Genomic DNA, 25,859 nt, shown 5'->3' on the forward strand with positions numbered 1-25,859 from the left:
GACCCAGTGCATGATGGGGAAAATTTTAGTACAACTCAGATAAATTGAATGATTTAATAGGGTGCACCAAGAAGCTGATTCATCAATCAACGTTTCAGTAACAACTCAGATAAATTTCAAATTTAAACAAATATAAATACATCAAGTCATATTTGACCTGATAAAATCATGCGACTTTAGGCTCAATTTCCCCTTAGAAAATAAATCTCAAAATGCAAAATATGAAAAGATCGTGGCATTAGTGATGACAGATTTGTAGTGGGATTACAGCCAATTCTGTATTATGGCACGGAGGAATTAATGAATCTTAGCTGGCTAAGACGAGAATGGGATGATTACCTGGATTCGCTGACATGTTGTTGTTGTTACTCATCTGTAAGCTATTAGTAGAACCAGCGAGGCTGCTAGTAGTGACCGTGCTATAGGCAGATTTACATGAATTGCTTGGTAACTGATGGGATGTGTGATGAGGGACATCTCCTCCTAGAAAGAATTTCAAAATTAACAATCAAACCAGGTTGGAGATGTTTAATATTAGTATTACAATGACTAAAGCTCACTTTAAGTATTTTTATATCAATGGATCATTCTCTCACCAGTGTATAAATTCAATAAATTATATATTCATCCTACATTCTTGCAACTTGTTTAGTTAAAATGTGTTTGTGATATCAAATCGCTTATTCGTGAATTAATATTCCTAATTCTCTTAAACTCAACCCATATAGACATGTACATTTATTTCACCAATGTTTAGTGGCGGCATTTTTTTTATGTAATGTGCAAAGTAAAGTTGCTCTCAAATTTGAATCACGGTACCAACACGCCCCTGAAACATACAATTATACTAGCCCAAACAATAAATTTAGTCCTTAATCGTACAGGGCAAACAACGTTGATGAAGCAGCGATCCTGAGTGCCAGTGAGACGCAATGGTTTAACACAAAGATTTGTGAATTGTTTCCTGCAAGCAGATGCATTGAAAGCCAATCTTGTGCACATTTTTTACTCATTAATCAAATCAAGTCAGCAAGATTGACAATCAGGATAGACTATGTTTAAATGCATACACGACTGACTCCGGTAATGGAGCATGTAGCAATAGAATTACATGAAGACATACGCCATCACATGAGGGCGCTGTGCCTGTCTCCCTGCAACTAGACCATAAAGAAGGCCAACTGGGGTTACCAACTAAGCAAATACGACTACGAGAAAGGATGCAATTTTATTTTTAAAAAAACTTTTATCAGGTGTGTTTGAATACAAAATACAAGAAATAAAAATAAACAATTTTTAGGCTGCCAACTTTCACTGAGACACTTCTTATAGAGACATTGTCTAAAATATAGATGAGTGGAATCACTAACTGCATACACTTACCCTGTGATGATTCAAACACTTGCTTGTAAAGACTTCGGAACGAGGCACTCAAATCATCAAAGTTAGGGTTAGATTCAAATAATCGTGTTGCAATTGGATCCAAATGTCCAGGATGTGAATGCTGTAATTAATGCAAATTAAATTCATTAAATGTGATAAGTGATATGAAAAAGACAAACAGTTTATTTTATTAAGAGGCAGGTGTTTAATTTAGCCTGCCGTTCATACTACATGACTACCTACTCAACAATGTGTACTTTATTTTTCACTTGAGTATTTTTTACTGTATTCACTGAAGGAATGAATCAATGAAAATAAAATGTAGTGTGCAGACATTTTCTGCTACATTGTATATTCAAAATTTATCTCATCGAAAATCAGTTAAATTAAACACCATACAAAACATTCAAAATTAATTCAGCAAAAGCAATCCTGGATAAAATATAAAGTATTTTACAGTATACCATACTACTTGACCTCCTACTTTTTGCAGTTGAACCTTTCTACTAAACATTTTAGAGGAAACCCCTAGACTGTCATTTTGAGTGTAAATTAAGAGTGGACAGAGAGCCATTTTTCAGTCCAAATTAGGAATTGACAGTAAACTCTCCCGAGTCCATATTAAGAGTAGGCAGTGTACTCTAGAGACAAAATTAGGAAAAGTCACTTTACCCTTAATCCAAGTCAAGAACATTCAGTAGATTTTTGAAACAATACCACAGGGGATTTTTCCCACTGATACAGGATAAACGACGTTCATGTCAGCAAACCATTCCCATGACAACAATGATGATATGCAAATGACATCATTTCTCATTGCATATAGGTGTTGATCAAAATTATATTTCATACATTGTAAAAAAATATTTATTTTATGAAAGTTGGCAAAATCAAAGGCTAACTAAAAGGCTTTACTCTAAGCCAAGTCAACTTTTTCATCTTTCACAAAGTAAAACAATTTTTTTTTCCCTTAAATTGGTTCAAAAATTTAAAAAATACATAAAAACAGGCAAAAAGTTAAGCAATGATGGTACTCAAATAATCAAGGGTTTAATATGCACCGTAAGTATTCTAATTTGAATGTCACAGTAATTTTGGCGTCAGACAAGAATGAAAGGCCTTGATTTAAAAAAACAAAAAAAAATTCAGAATTTCCATGTGATTTTAATTTTAACGTAAAGTGCATTGTCTTTATTTAATTTTGTTAGTAATAACAAGTGTAAAGTAAGTTTCAAATGTCCAAATATTCCTGGACAAGTGGGGAGACTTCAATTGTTAATGGGTATTCAGTGTCTATTTTGTATGGGTTATACTAGCTGTGACATTTGTTGTATGTTGACATTGTGCTGTAAAGAATTTCTATTGTATGGAATAAAAGATAGTTAGACCAAAAAAAACCCAGTAAGTTTCAAATAAAAACAAACATGAAGACATTGCTTTAGTAGCTAGCTACATCTTAGCTTATTCCATTTCATGTAACCTGTCTTCCAATCAGCTTGGAGTACTTGAATAATAGACATGACAGTTCTTGTTGTACTAGTCTGTATTGCATGCATAATTTTGGACATCATTGTATCAATAACCAGAACCAGACTTAATCTACCAATTTTTGAAAATAGTGGAATTGCGGACAAGAACTGTGTAAATGTGCAAATGGGATATAAGTATAGTGCACTGTACTTACTAAATTTATCTGTGCTAACGTTGGTGCAGGACCACCTAAACTGGCGACACTGTTTTGGCTTTCATGCAAACTACCTTCTGGACTGTATGGTGAAGACTGTAAAAAAGCAAAGATATGAATTTACAATTGATGTACACTCAATTAATATAAGGCCATATTTTTTATATAAAATCCCATGATATTTTCCATTACCAGAATTTTGACGTCAAGTGATTTCCACCAGGATTACATATCAAACCTAGAGTGTATATCGCGGGACTATACTTATACATATATCACATGAATATTCTGTCTACAGAGATAACACATATGACTGGTGAACATAGATCTACTCCTAATAGCTACATGTAGACATGAATTGATACACTTCTCCACATGTATGTATTCCTTTAGTTCATAAATATTTACAGCAAGTATTGAAGCAGCAAGGTAATAGACTTGCTCACTAATTCATCAACCACTAAAGCAGATGACCTGCAATTTGAATACCACACTTCATTTTGACAAATGCTAGTAAATATCTAAAAACAGTATTTTAAATAGGTTTAAAAGGTTTTACATGACTGTAAAGTAAGTAATATTGTTTGCGGTGGTCAAATCTGCTCAGACTTGTTGTAATAAAATTAAAATCATTTCCACATTTGCCGATAAAAACATTGGAATAAATATTCCTAAATAAAGGTAGTTTCTCCCTGCATGAATTAGAGTTATTTTTTGAATATGTATCTGTTCCGCTTATTTTAAATTTCTGGAAATTTCCTCAGTGAGAAGCTCAAGTGTTACAGAGTAATTGGACAATCTAGGAAGCATTCTTTTTAATTTCATGTATTTTGTGTATTCATGAAACTCGTGGAGTAATTTGAAAGTGAAATCCCAATATTTTGGTGTCAAATTTTCTTAAGGGAAAAACACATGAACGTATGGTATAAACTACCATTATCAATTTGGTAGTGCATACAATAACCTTGAGAGATGTATTATAGTTGAGATTATATGGCAAGGTGTAAAGGCATTACATGCAATTGATAATAATAATTTGTGTTAATATTCCATTATAAAAACACAAATGGTGTAGTGTACTGCACTGATTTGTGTTAATACATGTACATGTAATCTCTTACATAAAAGAGAACTGCATTTTGGGTGTGGTGGAAGGGACACATGGTACTTCACTGACTCGTGCTAATATACCCTTACAAATCATGGAAAAGAACTGTTAGGGGTGTGGCAAGAAGCACACATGGTACTTCACTGACTTGTGCTAATATACCCTTACAAATCATGGAAAAGCACTGTTAGGGGTGTGGCAAGAAGCACACATGGTACTTCACTGATTTGTGCTAATATATCCTTACAAATCATGGAAAAGCACTGTTAGGGGTGTGGCAAGAAGCACACATGGTACCGGATGTACACTGATTTAATAGTCCCTTACACAACACATACATGTACAGCACCTGACACAGTAGCAACTCATGATTAAACTTTATCGTTTTTTCTTCTCATCAATTTCCCGAAGCAGTTTACAAGAAATTGCCAAACAGATAAAGTGTGAAAAATGATTGTGCCTATATCACTTTGTAGTTAACGACGAGCCCACGAGGAAGAAGCCTTAATTTTAGCAGCTCCCTCGTGTGGACCATTAAACAATGTCATGGGTATACTGAGTAGAGGGAGCAATCAATCATGTCTGTAAAGAACCCGATGAATGCATGGCAGCAAATAAAGAAGGGCAAATACTGGGATAATTTTAACGAATCTAAGAAGTCAAAGTTATACAGACTTAATTTCAACCTGTCTAGGGAGTCAAGGGACAATGGGATAATTTCAACCAGTCTAAAGAGTCAAGTAATGGAGGAGGGAGGGGGTAATGCAGCAAATCACAAAGACAAAAACTTAAATGCTCAACAATGGCAAATAATATAATAAATTAATATTTCAGAGAAAAGTTTTTTGTTTTGTTTTTTTATACAAACAGGTTTATAATTTTATAGACAGCAGAAATGTAGTAGAAGCAATGACATAAAATCATGTATAACATAGCTCAAAATTCAGTTTGAAGTACATTGACTTTGCTGCCTCAATTAAGAGTCATTTCAATGCCATTACAAACAGCTACATTTGCCATTTTTTACATGGGTTAGCTTGAAGAACATCAGAATATCAAAGTTCAGGTTCTCGTACACAGTGAACTGTGGTATAGTGACTTTTGACTTCACAAGCCATCAGACTTGTATAGAATCTGCACACTTCACAATCCATCAGACTTGTATAGAATCTGCACACTTCACAAGCCATCAGACTTGTATAGAATCTGTTCACTTCGCAAGCCATCAGACTTGTATAGAATCTGCACACTTCACAAGCCATCAGACTTGTATAGAATCTGCACACTTCGCAAGCCATCAGACTTGTATAGAATCTGTTCACTTCGCAAGCCATCAGACTTGTATAGAATCTGTTCACTTCGCAAGCCATCAGACTTGTATAGAATCTGCACACTTCACAAGAATGTTCGTTGTTGTCTTTCTTATTTCTAGTTATGCTAAACTTAACCTTTTTAACACCAAAGGGTAATGAAACATTCACACACAAATATAATTTTTTTTCAGATTATTGCCCAAGCTCTGTAGGCAATAGAAAATTATGTGAATTGGGTAAAATATTAATAAGTTATCAACATTTTGGCAGGAAAGGTTACATCATTCAAAAGTCACTTGGTTTAATTTAAACAAATTGATATTACAGGGTATTAAATTCAATGCTTTGTGAAGAAAACAAAAAATTAAATCAATTTGACTATTATCAGCAAAATTAAAACACAGCTAATAATTATGCCCACATAAGAAAAGTAACTGTTAAGAAATTATTCCAAAGTTTTTATTTTATGTTGTTTCTGATGATTGCACATTCCTAGATACTTTATGCATTTATTATTAATAAACTTGTGAATAGACTAACTCCCTTTATTCCCTTTGTGCATCATAATATTTTGAAGCACAGGAAAAAAAAAGTGTAATAAAGAAATATTTTGTGGATCCATTCACATGTATGCAGTAATTTTAACACTAGAAACAATTGCGGTAATAAAACCCTGAAAACGCTTTTCTACATGGAATTTGACAGAAAAAAATGATATTTATATCATCAGAACTCAAGAAGCTCTCTACGGATTCAGAATTTTGCATTTAAACTTTGGTGTCATCGCAACCCTGACCTCGCAAGGTGGAATTTCATAGATCTTAATTATTAAAGTGCTGAATATCCCCCTCAACACTCGCTTTTATTGACAGCTTTTCTAATTTACAACTACAGAAGATATAACAAGATGATAACAGGAATCAAAATTTGATAAGAAATACTGCCCCCATGAGGCCACTTCAGTACAGTTTAATTTTGCATTCACATGTTGTATTCCTTGTCCCATATAAATGCATGCTGACAAATTGACTTCATTATTAGTTGTCAATTTCTTACCTAGACAGTAACTACAAAAATGATGCAATTATAATTGCATAAACATTTCCTTACATAAAAGCTTTACAACTAAGAAATATATGAGTGAATCGTCAATGTCAGTCTAACGTAATGCATTCGTATACATGCAGTGAAACTATGTCAGCCACTGTTCAGTTCCACTCAGTAGTATCAGCTACTGTTCAGTTTAACTCAACATTCCTTTACAGATGCAGATCTCCAACTCTTATTTTTATCTTTTTTCATTGCTACAGTGCAGTTTTGAAAAAAAAAAAAAAAACATCTGTGAAGTAACAAAATTACGTCAAATTACTTTGATGCCAGACTACAGCTGCAGTCTGCTTGCATACATGCTGAATATCAAAGCTGATGAAATAGAGTACATGTATGTATTCACAAACCTAAAAGACGCACATGATTTGCTAGCAAGCCCACCAATATCTTGAGCTACACCTTGGGGCATGTCTGGTAATAAAGAAGCTTCTTGTACGCTGTGACGTTAACCACTTAGTGAAGAACATAGAATCTTGATACTGTTTTAGAGCACCCGAGGGAGACTAAGTTGCAAGTTAGGAATACAAGCAGCCATCCCCAACCCAAATTAACTATTAATTCTCATTACTATGAGCTTAAGCCTTCTAATTTAGCATGAATTTCTCATCAAAAATTCACTCAATTCATATTGGAATATTTCCAGACAGTGTCAAGTTAATTTCTTTATCAGGAGAATACAGCATGCTTGCAACACACCTCGTTACTGAAGACCAGGTACCGTACTGTTAAATCCAGCACTTTAAGGGAATCACTTGGAAGCGTAATTAAATTACGGTGCTCAATTTCCCAACAATCAAGAAATGTTCATATGATTCCGACCTTTTTGATACCACGGCGTAATTTCAGGATACTGTATCTGGTTATTGTTTGCCGCATGGGAATTAGAAATCCAATCAAAAGTGAGTGCCTCGCAGTAGGAATTTGATTCACAGCGATCACCAAGTGGGGAACATTTTTTTTTGATATATTCACAAAATTTTTACAATCGATTAGTCGCATGGAATGAGTTCATAATTATAGCTCAAGTGAAAAGACTTTTTTTTCTTCCAATTAGCTACCAGTACAGCCTGTGATATGTAAACTACCGGTAACAGTTTTGTTCATCATTGCCTTCGAGCAGATTTTTAAAAAGAAATACTGTGGGTTTTAACTGTGGGTTTCAATTCAGGAAGCAAAGAGGGGAGTCTAACATGTTTCAACAATTTTTTTCTCATGCTTGCTCAAAAATAGCAGCCATTTTAATGAAAAACTTACTAAAACTATGAATTTGAAATCAAGGCTGCTTATCCCCTTTTTTTACAAGATGTATAGATGTGTCAAGTTCATATTTGAAGTAGTCAGCTGTCATTAAAAAATATCAGACTTCCTTTTTCAGACTTTGACTATAGAACGAAATTTCCCAAAAGTGATTCTGTCAAATTTTACACTACTGAGAAAGTTACTTAGAATATTCATGTATGTGCAATGCATTATGGGAGATAATTTCAACAATGGAAAACAATGGGAAAACAGCACACAGGGAAATTAATATAAAATTAAATGTCAATTTTCTCAATCATTTTTAACAATATTAAGATGGATATATATCAAAATCAATCTACATGTATGCCCTAGCAAAATTTAAAAGTTGTTGTTTTCCTATGACATTATGGACTGGGGTATAAAAATATTGGAACAAGCAGCCTCTCGGATGAGATACTTTCGCTGTTAGCAATGCACATTTCAATTAAATTAATTCAATTAAAATTAGATATTTGAAGATATCATCACAAAATAAACAAATCTCAGAGAGGGATCTGGAGTACCTATATGTACAATATAAAAGCAATCAGACTTGGTTTTCAACAAGAAGTCGAAAATATCACTTTTTCCAAAAATGACAAAAATATTCATCAAATTTAGAGAATTGAAGATATCACAAAATGAACAAATCTGAGAGAGATCTACCATCACGAAATGAACAAATCTAGGAGAAGTCTTTCTATTGACACCAAGTGTCAATGCAAAGAGAATTGTAGTTTTCAAGAAGAAGTCAAATAAGTAAAAAGATGACACGGACGACAACTGACAATCACTCGTATGATAAAGCTCTGCTTGACAAAGTCGACAGCGGAGCTAAAAATTGTTGAGTGAATTTTTATTATTTCTCATTTTTATTATTAAGAAAATGGTCACAAAACCTTGTGATTTTACCATTTTTACAAAATACTTTCAGCTTTCAGTTAAAAATAGTGTGATTTTCATCCTAATTTCATTGAATGGAAGTATATCAACCAAACTTGGAATTACATTGATATGCAATATGAGAGGTAATTTGATGTAATTAGGAAAATTGAAATTACTTCAATCGGAAATTCTAGAGTCAGCTTATTACGGCAGCAATCATAATTTTAATAATAAAATTCTGATATGAAATTTGTCATTAAAAGTGAACAGAGTTTTGTATTAGCAGGGAATGTTATTAGGAGTGATGTCAATCTAACTTTAAAAAAAATAAAAACAGAAGTTATAAAACTATCCTCTCTATAAAACCTCTAGTTACAATTGTATGTTCTCCCAGTTCCAGTGTAAGTAACACAAATTTGAGAAAATCACTACCAACTCATCTTGGAATTATCTTTCTCTTTGATATGTCCATTCAATGTAGGGAGTCATTTTTGCAATATTTGCCTCAAGCTGAGGTGCATCTTTATGACCTGGAGCATTAATGGACTCCCTAGGGTACTCATTTCAAAGCCAACATTGGCTGACGACATTAGCTAATGTCGTAACACTTTCTTTCATGTTTTATTTGGACAAGATAAGATAAAAATAATTATATTTGATTAATTACCAATACCATAAAACGGTCAACTGGTTATGCTGAAAGCATGAATAGAAGATTTTAGCACTTGTTCGATGTTAACACTTTACTGAATGGACCGAAATAAAAAACACTTGTTATAATCAACTAAATAACGCGTGTTCTTATGGAAACACAGTGATGCACTGATTGACACGGTTTCTATTGAATAGATTCACTGATAAATTGTTGTGAATTCTAGCTGCAGTTTGTAATATTAGTTAGACATTTGTGGTTTGTGGAAACCCTCAACTTGGGGGTACAGTTAACAATAGGGATGTGGGTGGATTTAAACTTCTCTGGGGAGGGCTAAGACTTTTTGAAGATGAAACCTCTCGCTTCTTCCACGGATCTTTACTGACCTTTCAGAAGATAGTATAGTAAGTTGCATGTACATGCACAGAGTAAAATACATGTGTATTTTGAAATTCGATGTTGTCTTGAATCAAATAATCTTTGTAAAATAAAAGTTGGGCGTAGACATAATTATTGAAACATACATTAAGACGTGATGTTGAAATTGAGAAAACGTAAATCTCAAATTCTTAACATCCTGACAGTATAGATTACTATCTCAGAGTAGAGCATTTAAAAAAGGCTTTGTCACATCAAACTTTACTGTATTGTGATCTTGAGTAAAGCTCACTGTGTACATAAACAATAAATCCACCTTCATGTGGACATTATAATTTTATTCCTGTCAACATTTTGGTACAACATATGTTTTATTTTTATTTATTTTTTGATAATTTTTTTTCAACAATTTTCAACTTGAAATGACAGTGTCTGTTGCCTGAACGTTTAAATGTAAAACCCATCAATACACATCAAAACCTTGAAAACATGGCATCTTGAACTGAAGTCCCTTTAATTCATTGAAATTCAACTTTTTCACATTAAACAAAATTAATGAACATAATATGTTAGATATTTTTTCAACAATTTTGAATCAAAACCAGCTACCGTGGGGATAACTGTCAGAAAAATACATAAATATTGCTCCACAGTGATAACATTCCGAGAGTAAAACAAAAATTGCAGTCAGAATAGACGTGACAGGGATTCAATTTACCAGAGAATATGATTTACCAGAAAGTAATCATTTACAGTTCGGTAACTTCAGAGGACGTTGTGGAAATGTTAATATTTGTGGGTTATCATATTTCAAATTACTACATAAATTGCTTTACCAGCTAAAAATTAATTCCACGAAGATTGGTTTGTCAATTGGGTACAGTTACGCAGTAAGAGAAAATATGGAAATGCTGGAGATCCCCAAAAAACTGGAAAGCAAAAAAAAACAAAGAGGTTACCATTTTGACCAGCTAACAGTAACAGCCAATTTCTACATAACTGCAGGTAGTTATCTTTTCTCTGTAATAGTATAGACAACTCTATCAGTACAGAAATGGTACTGTAAAGGGGGTAATTATTCACTGGGTTTTAATTTAGCTTATTTCGCTGACTGGAAAAATGCGCTAAATTAAAACACAGTGAATATGTAAAATTTAGCATAGAACACATTATCTAAATGACGAAACCGTGAATTTAAAACCCACTGAATATGCCCGAAATGGTAAATCAGTGAAATTTAAACCCAGTGAAAATTAGTCATTTTACAGTAAATCCCAACGCGTCTCACTTCTCAGTTATACATGTAATATGACCTACATGTACATATCTGACATCCAATATTATAATCCCATTTCTGTTTCACAATAGGATTTACATGTATCAAAATATAGAAATACACACACATACCCATAAATGTCACAACCTCTAGTTTGAAAGAAAAAAAATACTCCACAGGAAGATATGCTTGTACATGCATTTTAAATTAATACCTTATAATAGTTTTAGCCTTAAAAATGTGTTTGAAAACTTTCGCAAAAACCAAAATGGGAGACTGACACAATAAATATGAATACTCAGCTGGGTAAATTTTTCTAATATTCCCGTGACCAAGGTAGTTGAATGTGCCTAATTGATATTTTCAACTCCTGTGATGATGGTGTTCACTTTTTAATATTAAAACCAGACAAATAACTTTTAATTTTTTTTTTTTTAATTGTGAGCATACAATTTACCAACGTGAGTAGGTTATATAGGTGAAAATTATTTTATCTATAACATGAGAAATACTGATGCGAATTAGTTCAAATTTTCGTTGTGCATATTACTCATGTATATAATTATAGTAATGGAAATTGGAATTTCACAAATACACATAAAGTGAAGATATTGTTAAAAACGTTAAAAAAATAAAAATCAATATTTTAGTTGTGAAATATAGAATGTCACTTTTTTGTCCCCTTTCTGTGCTCAACATGTGATATATAACCTATATAACCTACTCACGTTGGTAAATTGTATACAGTATAAGGACATTTTAGCATTTGGTAGAAAAACATAAAAATAAATATTTTCAGTTCTGTTTCCATGACAACTATTTTATAAGCATGCATGGCACCAGTACATGTATATTACCAATTTCTAAACTTTCAGCCAATTTAATGTTCAACTTTTGAAGTTATAGATGAAATCATTTTCTCAATTTCTATGTCATACTTTACCCATAATCCTTTGCTTGAAAATCAAGATGGCTGACTACGTAATACTGATGAAAAGTGGAATATCTAGAGAATGAAAAGTGATACAACAAAACTGTAAATTGCATTCTCCTACATTTGTGGAGCTTTTTCTTTAGAGGTCATTATGTTGTTTGGACTGAGGTTCCCTTTGAAAATATAGCTACGCTCAGACTATATTGTAATGTGGTAATGTTAGCTTACAAATGTCTTTTTGCATTTTGATAATGGCTTCCGATGTCAGAAATCTGGCACATCTATGTTAGGAAATTTTTAACAGGATAAGAATACTTTTTCAGTATGCAAATCAGCCTGACGGCGATGCATCTCGTCAGTGTTCAACAAAAGTGTTCTCTTCAATAATCAGAATATTTTTTTGTCATATACATATACAATAATAAATATCTGTAGAACACTATTTTAATGTTAGTAAACTAGTTTAGCAAGATTTAATGTGAGAAGTTAGCACACAGAATTAATACATCCAACATGTTAGTATACATACATGTACATGTTGCTGGTAAACCATGGGCAAGGCCCATTCAAATGACATTTCCCATGATGCACTGGTGCATTCCCAAAGATAAAGCGACCGCGGTATAATATTTCGCTGTGTATTAACTGCATGGAAGATAGCACGAGTATACCGCCACGCTCTTAGGATTCAAAACACCATCCACTAAAGATTTGTATTTTCCTTTCAGGAATACATACCCGGGGCATTCCTACAGACAACAACTATGCTTAGCATGAACAAAATATTCCATATAGGGAATAGTAAACCATGTCCGCTCATCAAAGACTGGGGGCCAATTCAAATTATCAAAAGACGCTGGAGAGACTATTTTGGTTCTTATGCAACTCCTCTGACAAGCATATTATGGCAAACCACATTTATCTCTGACCCAAACATGATCTTTCTCCATCAACTAAATCGGGGAGAGAGCAGACTTGCCATCCAAAATCTGACCCCTATTTTTGAAGTTTCATCATTCAGTCTTGCCACTTCGCAATTATCTCGCTAGAGCCTCACACTCAATGGTTGCCAGTGACCCCCATTTGGGGAGTGGATGCGAAAATAAATTGCTTGTCTCTTTCATCATATATTCCATCGAAGTTGGTTATTACGGACATTACAGAAGACTGACACGTCTGGTTTGAACATCATTGATCACTAAATCTAAATGACCCCCTCAAGTTATTGTATGCTTGCTGACAGGTTTATATTAATCACCGCAGTATGTACTTCCAACTCGTCAGAATAGGGCTTCGATGTTGGGAGTTCTTACCGAGGATTGATGTCAGAATAGGGCTTTGATGTTGTTGGTTCTTACCGAGGATTGATGTCTGGATCCATTTAGTTTCAAAGATGCAGGATACTGATAGAAATGGTTACTTGCAGCCAAGAATGACAATGTGAAGCTAATTCAAACAATTTAGAGGGATGGAACCCTTCTCGTGCTCACGTGTATGATGCTAGTCAGCCTGAAAAGATTCAACTTGATGGCCATGTTTACAGAAAAAAATTAAATGCTCATTTGAGAATCTTAGAAACAGTGACTACACAAGCTAATTTCGTTTGATTAAATTGTTGGGCATAAGTAAGCAATGTTGTGTGCATGCACGCAATATCACATTCACTCTGCTAGAAGCGCATGTACTTACTTAATTGCCATAGTTTAATCCAGCATGCAATAAATACCTCTGTTGGTTTACATGCACTTCTATTGAAGATACACTTCTAACAGAGCAAATACGCTATGCATATCCATACATGTATAGAGTGGGATATGGTGAATATTCCTTAACGTTCCTTCATATTGTGGATGGGTTAACATTCAACATAACTTACTGCAAGATGGGAGTGGGGGTTTATGATAATATTAATATTCTTGACATTTTTCATCTTCAAAAGAAGTGAACAATAACAGTTAGATTTAATAAATGCTACAAAATGTTCGTGTATTGAATAAATCAATATTACCAATTTAATATATAGAAATATGATTCGCAATTCACTTTTATAAAGCGGTGGACATTGCTAACTAATTTGTGTTCAAAGCCTCGCTTTCGGGTTCCCTGCAACGCTACGATACATACGATTCACTGCCAGTACGTTTAATCAATGTTAAAGCGAGGCTTGGAACGCAATTATTCAGCAACGGCCACCGCATGGTATAAGTGCATTGTACAGTGTACTACTACAGGTAAAGAACCCACCATACATGTATTTACATGAACATTTTCTGCGCATTACGTACAAGTGACAGAGCTGTGTTAATACAAGTATCTTAATAATCCAATGTATTTTTGCAATTTTTAGTTTCTATTAGAGATGCATCTTTACACATGGATGGTACACATACACGCAAGAAAATCCATAGTTTGTTAGAAATTTGTAATTCTTTGTAAAAAATTATAGTGGTCCAGCAGGACTACTCATTATCGAGGACAGTAATACTCAAATTGATTTCCTGTGTGCCTCAAGCTACTCTTAATTTGGAGCCTCAAGAAGAAGCTTTATAAGTAACAACAGACTGCAGTACACAGAAAATGATGACATGCATACTGAGAGACAAATGGTAATGAAGAGGAGCGACTGAATGGAGAAGTATGTGTAGTAGACCCAGGAATGCAGAACAGGTTGATTCATGGATGCAGAACAGGTTGGTTCATGGACATACATGCAACACTCCTTTCACATTGTTGCATGTATACATATAGGTTAAGCCCTAGTATAATAAGAATCCAGACACGCATATAGAAATGCAAAAATAGCCTAGCGTGACCTTACGCAACCTTGTTTCTCCAGTACTCAATGGCAGAGTGGAGTTAAGCAAGCTGTAATACATGATCAATCAAGTACGATTCAATAGATTCAACAAACTGCCCAAGAATGGACACACAGAAGAGGTACAATGTTTGTTAAGAGGTACATAAATGCTACAATGGGGGGAAAATACACACACAGAATCCCTTTGAATTTAACATAGAAGTTACTTAACCATCTCGTATTTGCAAATCAAATATTTTCACCAATTTGCATATGAATGAATGTCCTCAAGAGTCATTGCGAACTGAACTATTGTATAAAACGGTATTCACAGGGCACCTAATTTCAAGGCCAACATTTTTGAAAAAGTCTTGAGAAATTGTAAAGAAAATATTCTTAAGGGTTAAAGGCATACAGGAGTGGCATCTCGGCATATGTCTCCTATAATTTTGATGCCTGCAAGTATGCAGACTTTTTACCAAAGAATCACAATTAATTTCTGATCACAATTCTCCTACATTGCATATAGAGTTTTTACAGTTGTACTACTGGCAGCACAGGTTATTTCATATACTGTTATATTATTCACTGGGTTTTAATTTTGCTTATTTCGCTGACTGAAAAATGCGCTAAATTAAAACCCAGTGAATATGTAAAATTTATTATAGAACACATTATCTAAATGCTAAAACCATGAATTTACAATTCACTGAATATGCCTGAAATGGTAAATCAGCGAAATTTAAACCCAGTGAAAATTAGTCATTTTACAGTAATTACCAAATTTCCATAGAAGCACACATGAACTAAAAACTGCATTTACTGTATAAGGAAGCATCTAAATACATGCATGTCTTATTTTGACCATCGACACACCTCTGTCAATTAAAAAGACACCTTTATACAGCGAAAAAAATGTATGCCATGCTACGAGAAGGGGCGTCAACATCTATAAATTCCAAAACATATTCACAAAGAATGCATGTTGCAGCAGGCATTGCACTTACATATGTGTGTACAGCAACCACCACCCCCATACCAATTGAAAATTCACATCATAATTGATAGTAGGAAAATATACACACTGGATTTATTTTTTTCTGGATCGAAAGGTTTTACATTTAGTAGGATTTGAATTTGATTGTTCACTGAGAATCACCTTTAACCTTTTCACTACCAGTTCTCTCTTTTCATCACAAGTTCACAAAATAGTCCTATTTATAGTCAGCATTTTCTTTCATAAGATTAGGACAAAAAATGACAATTTTTTTGAGTAAAACCTGAAAATTTACTGAAATTTTGTCTGTTGGCTCCAAAATTAGGGCTCATTTTCAGAAATATTGAAAAATATAGGAAAAAAAGTGCAGAAAAAATTGGCCGAGAAAGTCTGGGGGTGAAAAGGTTAATGCTTAAAAGCAACAGATGATCCAAACTTGCCCCAAAAGTGAAAGTACCTTCAAAACATATGAAAAGCAAGAGGTAGCAGAATAGACTTTCAAGAAATGTTAAAAACATTTTTGGGAAGACGGGATTTCACAAGGCAGCAGCTATGAACAAACCGAGTAGGCAAGTATTGCAGCTTTGAAAAGCAATTAGGTACTGAAATATGCCTGCAATCTGTCAACTTTAATAAATAAACCCATTTATTTCAGCAATTAGGAATGAAATCAGGGATAATTCTCAGTCATTAAATAGTAATAGAGAAATTTGTCGGTTCTAATTAGGTAAATAAATAGAGAAGAAAATTATTCTGATCGCCAGTTGATAGAGGTGATTGCTTTATCATTGCCTAAAGTAAGCGATGAAATTAGACAGAAAATTAAATGTTGTCCTTTATTCTTTGTCATTTTCAACATCATGAGTTACCCTGTACTACTGTAGTAGGACTCTACATGGTAGGGTCTGCAGTTTTTTTTTTTTTTTATAAACTTATTTTATTTTAAATTTAAAAATCTATTTGATCTTGGAAAAATTCCCAATCTTTGAAGCATGTACTTTCACTGAAGCATTAATGAAAAGCGGGTACACTTGAAATGATTTCAGTCCATGGCTTACTTATAACACTCTGACAGCCATTTTCAGTTCAAAAGTTGTCGAAATCCAAAAAAAAAAATGTTTATCCTGATTTTGAAATAGCCAGAAAATAATTTCAGGAAATTCCTATGTCACAAATGTTAGCTGTGTCCATCTTAAAATTCAATACTTCTTCAAACTACAACAAAATGTAATTTTACATTAATAATCACACATGTAATTATTTCCTCAAAAATGTTAATGCAACATTTCATATTTCTGATTTATGTATTCAACTATAACTGTTAATTTTTAACAAAATTGATATAATTTTTCATTGTATACAGGTCCTGATCAAAATATCAGAAATATGGAATCACTTACAGTTTTTTTTTTTTGAAAGGTGACAAAAGATGGAGTCGAAAAGGTTAAACAAAAACCAGATGGTATTCTCCTGTTGTCATTAATTGTAAATTATTTTTGTAATCTATCTGTATAATATCATCAAAAGAAGAGAAGAATGTACTGCATGTCCCAGTTGATTATAACATAGGAATTTCTTATATTTCTATTTTGCTGGAAACTGTTTCAGCAATTATATTTTAGTAAGTATCATGGTGTTGAAACCATACATCAACTGCACAGTCTAGTCTGCTGATATACTGAATACATGACGGTTTACTCTTTGTAGTGGTATCAGTTGTCATAGCAACTAGCCAGTCTCCACAGTTTACTATATAGCATGAACTTATGTGCAATTTTCAAGCAGAAATCATAGTAACGCTTTGGTAATGTTGGCGTGGGTGATTAATACTGTAAAACGCGTAGTTTTAGCTCGTATGTCATTTTAGCTGATTTCGCTAATCTTCAATTTCGCTAATTCAAGATGTCGCTAATTTAGAATAAAGTATATTCCCTTAATGAGATTGTTGGCATTTTAGCTAAATTAACAAATTGTTAATTCGAGCATTGAGTCATATTCGCTAAAATGACATGTAGTTATTTCAATGTGTTTTACAGCATTCTTTTCTTGGTGTTTATCATAATATTACATCATTATGAAGAAGTTGTACATGCGACTACTATTTCAAGAATGACTATAAACAATTGCACCTATCTCGTTCCAACTGTTTCGCACATTTACAAAATAACTAATCCAGTGTAAACATTTTTATTCAATGTACCCCACCCCCTTCCCCCCTCCCTCTTCCCATGGTATTCAAAGTTTGAAGAGCCTACATTTCCAGAAACTTTACAGGGAAATGACTGCTAATGATGAACAATGCACGCACATCTAATACATTTAACTCAAAACAGTTACTAGCTATATCGTATTATGACAAGCAATTTATTTTGTACCAGAGGGAAACTGTACACCCCTCAGGATGTGAATAGTCTCTTAATTATATTGAACCTATCCAAACTATAATTTAATGATAGTTACATTCTATATAAGTTCCTAGCTGCCAGCAGTACATGCTACCACTGGCTACCAATTCCATCAGGTATTAAACATGCATCAATGAAGCTGTGCTCGATTAGACCACAGTCTGCTGGCATATAGGTGATAATATAACGAGTAATTTCATCACATAGTCCCTGCAAGTTATTTGGTTAAAGAAGTATGTAATGTCAGGACATCTCAGAGATACAGATAAAGAACTGCATGCATTGAAAGAAAATGGCTGCCAGTCGGCCACTTTGAGTCAAATCAGAAAAACAAAACTACATTGTATGAGTATCAACGAGCCACTATTGCCTTGTTTTGCTGTTGGAGGGGTTTCTGAAAGTCTAAAATCAACAAAGATGTACCATCATTTTTTGGGGGGATTATAAACAATAATAATTATATTAAAAAAGAAAAAAGATAGGAATTTTAATAATCCAGAGTGAAAGCTAAGTTGACCTCAAAGTTTTAATTATTTAGTGCTATGCCTGATTCTGTCTGTTTTCTCCTAATAGAATAGGTTTTACACCACAATTTCAATATAGTTACTTTGCCCATATCATCATAAATACATGTACGACTACACACACTTTACCTTGTACCAGTGAGTAATGCGAATTGGGGTAATCACGGATGAAACCACATGATCATTAGAATGTACAAGCATCTGAGGGGGATCACCTAAAATATTCATTATATAGAGTAGTTGTGTATTTAATGTATGTACCAATTTTAAATAAAATGTGTTTGAGTACAACAGGGATCATGTTCTGAAGCGACAGAATGCTTGGTTTTAATGAAATTTTAACATTAGAATAGCTGCTACTGTAAAATACTTTATTTTCACTGATTTTTGGTGAGTTGAATGTAAAAAATAGGAAAAAAGGTATATTGGCTGGATTTTATTTTCACTGAAATATTCCTTCAGCAAAAATAAAGTATTTCACAGTATTTGGCCATTTTGAATTGGACCTGATGGTTTTGAAATAGTATATAAATACATTTAAAGTGAGTACGGTAGTCAGCTTTGTCAACATTTCCAATACTGCCAATTACCAAGGTATAATAGAATCAGCTTCTTTTTTTGAGACTTTCAACACTGTGATGGAGCAGTAAATGCATTGCACTTCATTCCTTCATTCATTCAAGACAATACATCTGATACAAAGTGATGAGAGTTGATCATAGGCCTTGGTAATTTTTCAGTATAACCTATTTTTCAATCTACTTTATGCATTATTTGCAGCAAAGAAACCAATGGAAGAAACAAGTTTGCCAAGTTGAAGCACAAAACATTACAGGTTAACGCATAATTTCATAATACATGAACATATAGGTAATTACCAGTCTATGCTTTCAGACTCTCAGAGAGCTGGGAGAAAAATGTCTGAAATCATTTATTTTTCCTTAAGCAGTAACATATGACAGATTGTCATGGGAATGAAACAAAAATTGGTAATGAAACCGCAGGTGGAAGGTTACTTTTAATATATACAATTAGATCCAGTTGTACCGGCATTGATATGAAATGTAACAACAGGGGGATGGGAAATACGAATCTAAGTCTCATTTCAAAAACTTTATCGCTTACAGTTAATCAGAAGGGATGAGTCTTCTCGTTGTTAATATTCTGCACGTTCTATGCATACACACACTCTCAGGGGTTCATACCAAAATAGAATTTTAATTCTTACATTCTGAATTAAGATTGCATGATTGAAAGAAATCACACAGCAATGTGATTTGGCAAGAACAATAAACAATAGGTTTCACACAATAACATTTAGAAAAGAGTTCATACAAGGTCCACTGTTATATCTGAAAACTAGTTTTCTTTAAAAAAAAAAAAAAAAAAACCTCCCCAGCTAAACAATTGTCTGTTAAAAAAGTCCTCCCAATGTATTTTTCTAAGGAATTCTGGTGAATGTGATGATTCTGGCACTAATGTTAACAAGTATGGCTGAAAATTTTTTTCTCCAACTATGGTACATGTAAATAATATAATAACAATATTCATGATTTGAGAATATAAAGGAATTTATAAGAAAATCATTTTGCAAAAGTCACTGCAACCCACCATCTTAAAAAACAATATGTTCTCTTAATTTTGTCATATCCGTCTCACAGTAGATAGACACATCAACACAAAACAAAGACTTTCTCAATTTTCAATCCAGGCTAATTATTAATTACTTGTAATTCAAGTGCAGACAGGAATATAGCATAGATGTCAATTGTGTTGAAGGATCGACAATGGAGGTAAAAAGTGGATACATACGATACAACAAAAGGTATATGCCTCAACCCTACGGCACTTTGTATTTTTAATGATCAATCCAGGATACCATTTTTAGTTCAACCTTTTTTAAACACATATAGTCAAACTAATTTTAAAAATTGGTAACCAAAGATGAAATGTATAAATTTGGTCCAAAAATACATAAAAGTGTTATGGTGCTCAACATACAGCCCTGGCAGAAAGGGGCACACCTGGTCAAGGATCCTTGAATCCCATAATCCTTTGCACAATAAGGTCAACTTGAGGTCACACCCATCATCCATTGTTACTGTCATCTTGCAAGCACCTGTGTTCGTTAATGGGAGCGATATGAATGCTATGTCTTCAGGGGGAAAAAGAAATAAATGAAAACTCACTCCTCCACGACTGCAACCAATTCTTGGCTTTTTGGCTTTGTTTCTTGATGGTAGAGGATCATCTGGTGGGTTGTTATCTATTGCCCAGTATGAACCCTGGTAAAACAAAACAAAAATAAAGAAAATAAACATGCATGCTATTGATGAAAGCATAGAAGAGAGGAATATTAATGGATCTTATACAGATACTAGTATCAAAAATTCTCTTGAGATTTCATTATTGCGATCCTGATTTCCATAACACACATGTTCATTGCAGGCAAATGATCACTAATCACTAGTATTCCAGTATATCTTTCTTTTTAATCAATTTTTAAATGACCACTTGTAAACATTATGCTGATTGTAAACGGCCACATTTGTACACAGTTTGCAGCAAAGTAAAATAAATTGTGTTTCCGCTAACCCTACCATACCCATTTTTAAAGAAATTGACAAGCTCATCTCATCCAAATCTGCACAAGATTTACTTTCCCTTTGTAGTAAATGATTTGTATTCAGTTAAGGTATAGCTGCAAGTTTGTTGGCATAGGCAGCACTTCAGAAACAAAATGTGTTGTTTTTTTTATGTGTAGACACTTGTGCTCTAAAAAAAATCTATAACAGTACATAACACAAATTAACAGAAAATACAAAATTAATTTATTTAGGCTGATTGTAAATAGCCACACTTGTATATCAAAGATATTGTAAATCACATTTTAGACATGAAACCTTATTAAAAATGCATATTGCAAACTGCTCACACTTCACAACAGATTAGATCAACTACATGAATTCAGTTGGATGAGCGGTACTGAAGAAAGAAGAAAGCTTTCAGCATCATGATATATGTAGTAAATTATTAATGAGTAAATGACATACAATAGTAACTATACCTTATACAACAAATGCTTTAATTTGGCAAGAAACATTTTGAGGATTCCGCAAAATTTTGCAGCACACTTAGTGGAATCTTTTCTTCAGAAATGACATAAAATCATTGAATTGCGGTTTTACAGTAGTTCCACCACCAATCAAAAGTGGTTATACTCATAAATTGTCATTTGTATCATCAGTTGCAAAATGCATATTATAACATTTGGCATTACAAACAATATAGTTTGGTAAAAGCCAAATTCAAATTTGTTGAAATCATATCTCATATTTTTCTTCTTGGAAAAATCTAAACAACATTTAATGCTAGTTTTCTCCCAAAAATCTGATCAGTCCAAATAATTGCCCAGGGTATACAGAGTATTGGATAAATACGATAAAAGGTTCTCAACAAAAATGTATGGTTATACCAGCAACCCACTAAAACTTATTACCGAGTAAGCAAGATTAATTAATTAAGCAATTAATAATAAAAATGCCAAAATTGAGGATCAGACGTAAGGTAACAATAAATTTAAAATTCTTTTTTATTAAACATGCCTCATCACAGACGTAATTTAAATTTTCTCCCAAATAGTTAAATCAGCCATACATAAAGGCTAGAAGACAGTAAAGAGTGTTTTAATTATCCATTACTGTGATTTCATAATACAAATCTGAAAAACCACAAAATTTCATAGCACAGAAACGTTTGTGATTTGCAGGCAAAATGTCATTGCTCGTTTTTGTGAAATAATCATGATGAAAGCTCCTGATTTACAAAATCAGTTAGCATAGTTACAGAAAGCTTTCCCGGTGCATCAAAGCCTTCCTCAATTGTCAGCAATTAGTAAAATATGGACAGGTTATGAATTTCATCAGAGGTAAGCAGTCTTGAAAACATTCAAGTGAACCAGCCCTCTAATGCTGTAATTGAAGCAACTGTCTCCAGGGCAGCTGGAAACATGGCAATTTAAGCATGTTTCATTTATTCAATGTACAATAACCAGAGATGACGAACAAAAAAAATCTACACAATAGTCTTGGTAGTAGTATAATATAATGTATCATAATTTTAATGACATTTATGTAAATTTAAATATTTTCAAAAATAGAAAATGGAGTGCAATACACGTACATTTATAGCTTTAAAGATGTTATAGACAAATCCATATTTTCATTTTAGCTCACATTTTATTATCTGTTCATAATTATTTTAGTTTGTGATAAAATTATCTTTCAAAGTATGTGAATCCCATACATAATGCATAGATTTCGTCGCCAGCAGACAGGTCAGCAAAGTTCATTTTACTAGGGGGCTTGGATCAATAGATTTCAAAGCACCCCTAGCTTATTCTCAAAATACTAAGGACACAGCCACATGCACAGGTAGCACACAATAAAACTAGACTGCGTAATAAGTTGCTTTCACACATGAAGAAAGGTTTGAAGAGACAATGCATGCCTTAATGCTGACAAGCAATTACACTGTGGTAACAGCATGCCTCCATGCCGGAACAAGCAATTATACTATGGTGTGGGACATTTTTATTACGTTGCTAAATTATGCAGATTCATTATTACCATCAATATCAATAATTTAACTCTTAATTCAAGTGGAGAATAATAGAAAGGTTTACAGGCACTGAGACAATGATCAAGGGAGTCAAATGAAATGTACAGGATTACATCAGCAGCTTAGAAAGTGATTTATTTTACCCAAAGGTTTGATAAAAACCTTCATACTGCTCTTACTAAGCAGTGTTCATTTAAGTTTAGAGCCCAGAATATACTACGCAATAGGGTGAAACTAAGAACGAATTTTACAAAACAAGTCAATATCCCAAAAAGAAATTGTATAATGCATTTAATCTGTTAAGAAGATAACCCTTCACACTAGGGTCGTCACGCAGCCCACCTTCTATGTGTCACAATGTGTTTTGCACAAAAGTGAATATAGAACATAGGCTTTGCATTTCACTATGGCACCTGAATATCTATTTTGACAGTATTGCTACATTCTAATTTATGTATATTTGAGCAATCTACATAAAAATAAATTTATCAAATAGCTTTGTATGTAATATACATATTGATATGTACAAGGAATTTCACATGCATTGCAGGGCAACGATTCTTGAGTTTTAATTTTTGTATTAATCAATTAAATGAAAAAATTAATTCTGAAGTTTTATTAATTTTCATATTACCGTACTCGACCGCGTTAGTGCCCATGCCCGGGGCAAGTGCCCAACCTCCCACTTTTGCGCAATTTTTATATTTGGGGTCACATTCGGCAAAGCGCCCACCCCTTCAAAATGCAACTAATTTAAAACTTGGTCTTGCGAACGAATCTTGGTAATCGTTTTTATATGATACAGCGTGGATATCGACCGCTGTGAACATGTTGTGAATGCGTAGAACACGGTAACCGTGCGTAAACTACGCTGCGACAATGACCTGTTAATACAAGTGAAATGCGGTAAATATTTCATGCCATATTCAGTTTACCTCTCAAAAATGGCTAATTACTAGTTTTTTGGATAAAAACCATGTCGTTTATTCGCTGAAATCAATTCCAACAGATTGTACTTCGACATCGATAATTCACTTCCGCATTGCGTTACCGGAAAGTCTTCGGGAATTTCCGAAGAATTGCGTCAGTACAACACAGCAGGTGAAATCTGCAAATGCATCATTGGCGGAAAGTGAGAGTTTGCGTACGATCCAACACCTTCGTCAGTGGAGATAATATGACAATTTTGACTTTGACTGTGTTTCAACAGACTCAAATGTTTTTAATTTTGTAAATTCTGGTGGTACGTAATTAATATTGTAATAAAATGTGCATATTTTTTGTGATCATTTCTGTTTCTTCGTTGTGAAAATCAATGACGACTCAACTAATTTCGTAATTTGATTCCCCTCAAAGACGTAATCTGTCACTTGATGAATCAAATTTTTCATTTGCACTCTTTTTTGAAGGGGGTGCTCGGGTAAGCGCCCACCCCTAAAAAATCGTGATTTTCTGAGTTGAGGCCCCTGGGCGCTAACGCGGTCGAGTACGGTAATCAATTAAAGGGGAAATTGATTCCCAATCAAAATGAGCATAGTCAAATTAAATGGGACATTCATGCATTCAGGGATATCATAGTTTCGCTATGTTTTTTTTTATTAACTTTAAGAAAATTTAGTAAAACAAGTCATTGAAAATGACACAGTCCCTGTTAAGTTCTCTTTGTGCTCGTCATATTAAAGCGGAGGGGTTGTCGTGAGCGTGTCCTTGAAACTTGAGTTCCAAGTGGCGTATACAACAGATTGTTTATTTACATCAAAACGCGTGTTTCGTGTCATAGTAATATGGCCAAAATAAAAACAATCGTTATTCAGCCATCTTTGATCTGATTATGAAACACACTGATATGTATGATGTATGTGTCAAATACGAATGAAAATGGTACATAAATTGTGGAAATATAGTAGTAAGGCCAAAAAGTCAGATGGCTGTCAATCGGCCATCCTTGACCAGATTTTGAAACAAATTGTCATGGACATGCATCCTAACATGTATAAAGTACATGTATGTGCCAAATTTGAATGAAAACTGACAGAGCACCGTCCAAGATACCGCATAAAAAAACAAAAACAAGATGCCTGCCAGTCGACCATCTTTGATCCATCATGGACATGTATCCTAACATGTATAATCTATGTACCAAGTTTGAATGACAACTGACAAAGCATGTCCAAAATACAACATTTTCAAAAAACAAGATGGCTGCCAGTCGGCCATTTTGAATCGAATCGCTAAACTACTGCATGTGCATATGTCCCACATAAGGTACTAGGCACATGCAAAGAATGAACGGAATCGGTCCACAGGATTCTGAAATATGACGTTGGATAGACTGACGCACGAACAGACGGACACACGGACGGTCGGACGGACAGACTCAGGAACTCACGGACGGTCGGGGACATGTATCCTAACATGTATGATCTATGTACTAAATTTGAATGAAAACTGACAAAGCATGTCCAAAATACGACATTTTCAAAAAACAAGATGGCTGCCAGTCGGCCATTTT

At 33.8% G+C, this 25,859-nt stretch overlaps 1 protein-coding gene across 2 annotated transcripts in view; it reads right to left on the reverse strand.

Annotated features, from left to right (window-relative positions):
* LOC100328987 (fork-head box J2/3 transcription factor) overlaps positions 1–25,859 on the reverse strand; it is a 47,038-nt gene that overhangs the window by 13,957 nt on the left and 7,222 nt on the right. For both annotated transcript variants that reach the window (XM_085490578.1, XM_085490577.1), the window contains exons 3-6: positions 20,917–21,012; positions 3,068–3,163; positions 1,384–1,504; positions 340–483 (exon numbers count right to left, since the gene is read on the reverse strand). In XM_085490578.1, the coding sequence (XP_085346704.1) occupies positions 340–483; positions 1,384–1,504; positions 3,068–3,163; positions 20,917–21,012 (457 nt within the window). The remainder of the gene's footprint in view (positions 1–339; positions 484–1,383; positions 1,505–3,067; positions 3,164–20,916; positions 21,013–25,859) is intronic.

This window comes from Saccoglossus kowalevskii, chromosome 15, assembly GCF_978046115.1.
Source record: "Saccoglossus kowalevskii chromosome 15, keSacKowa6.1, whole genome shotgun sequence".
In the NCBI taxonomy this organism is placed as follows: domain Eukaryota; kingdom Metazoa; phylum Hemichordata; class Enteropneusta; family Harrimaniidae; genus Saccoglossus; species Saccoglossus kowalevskii.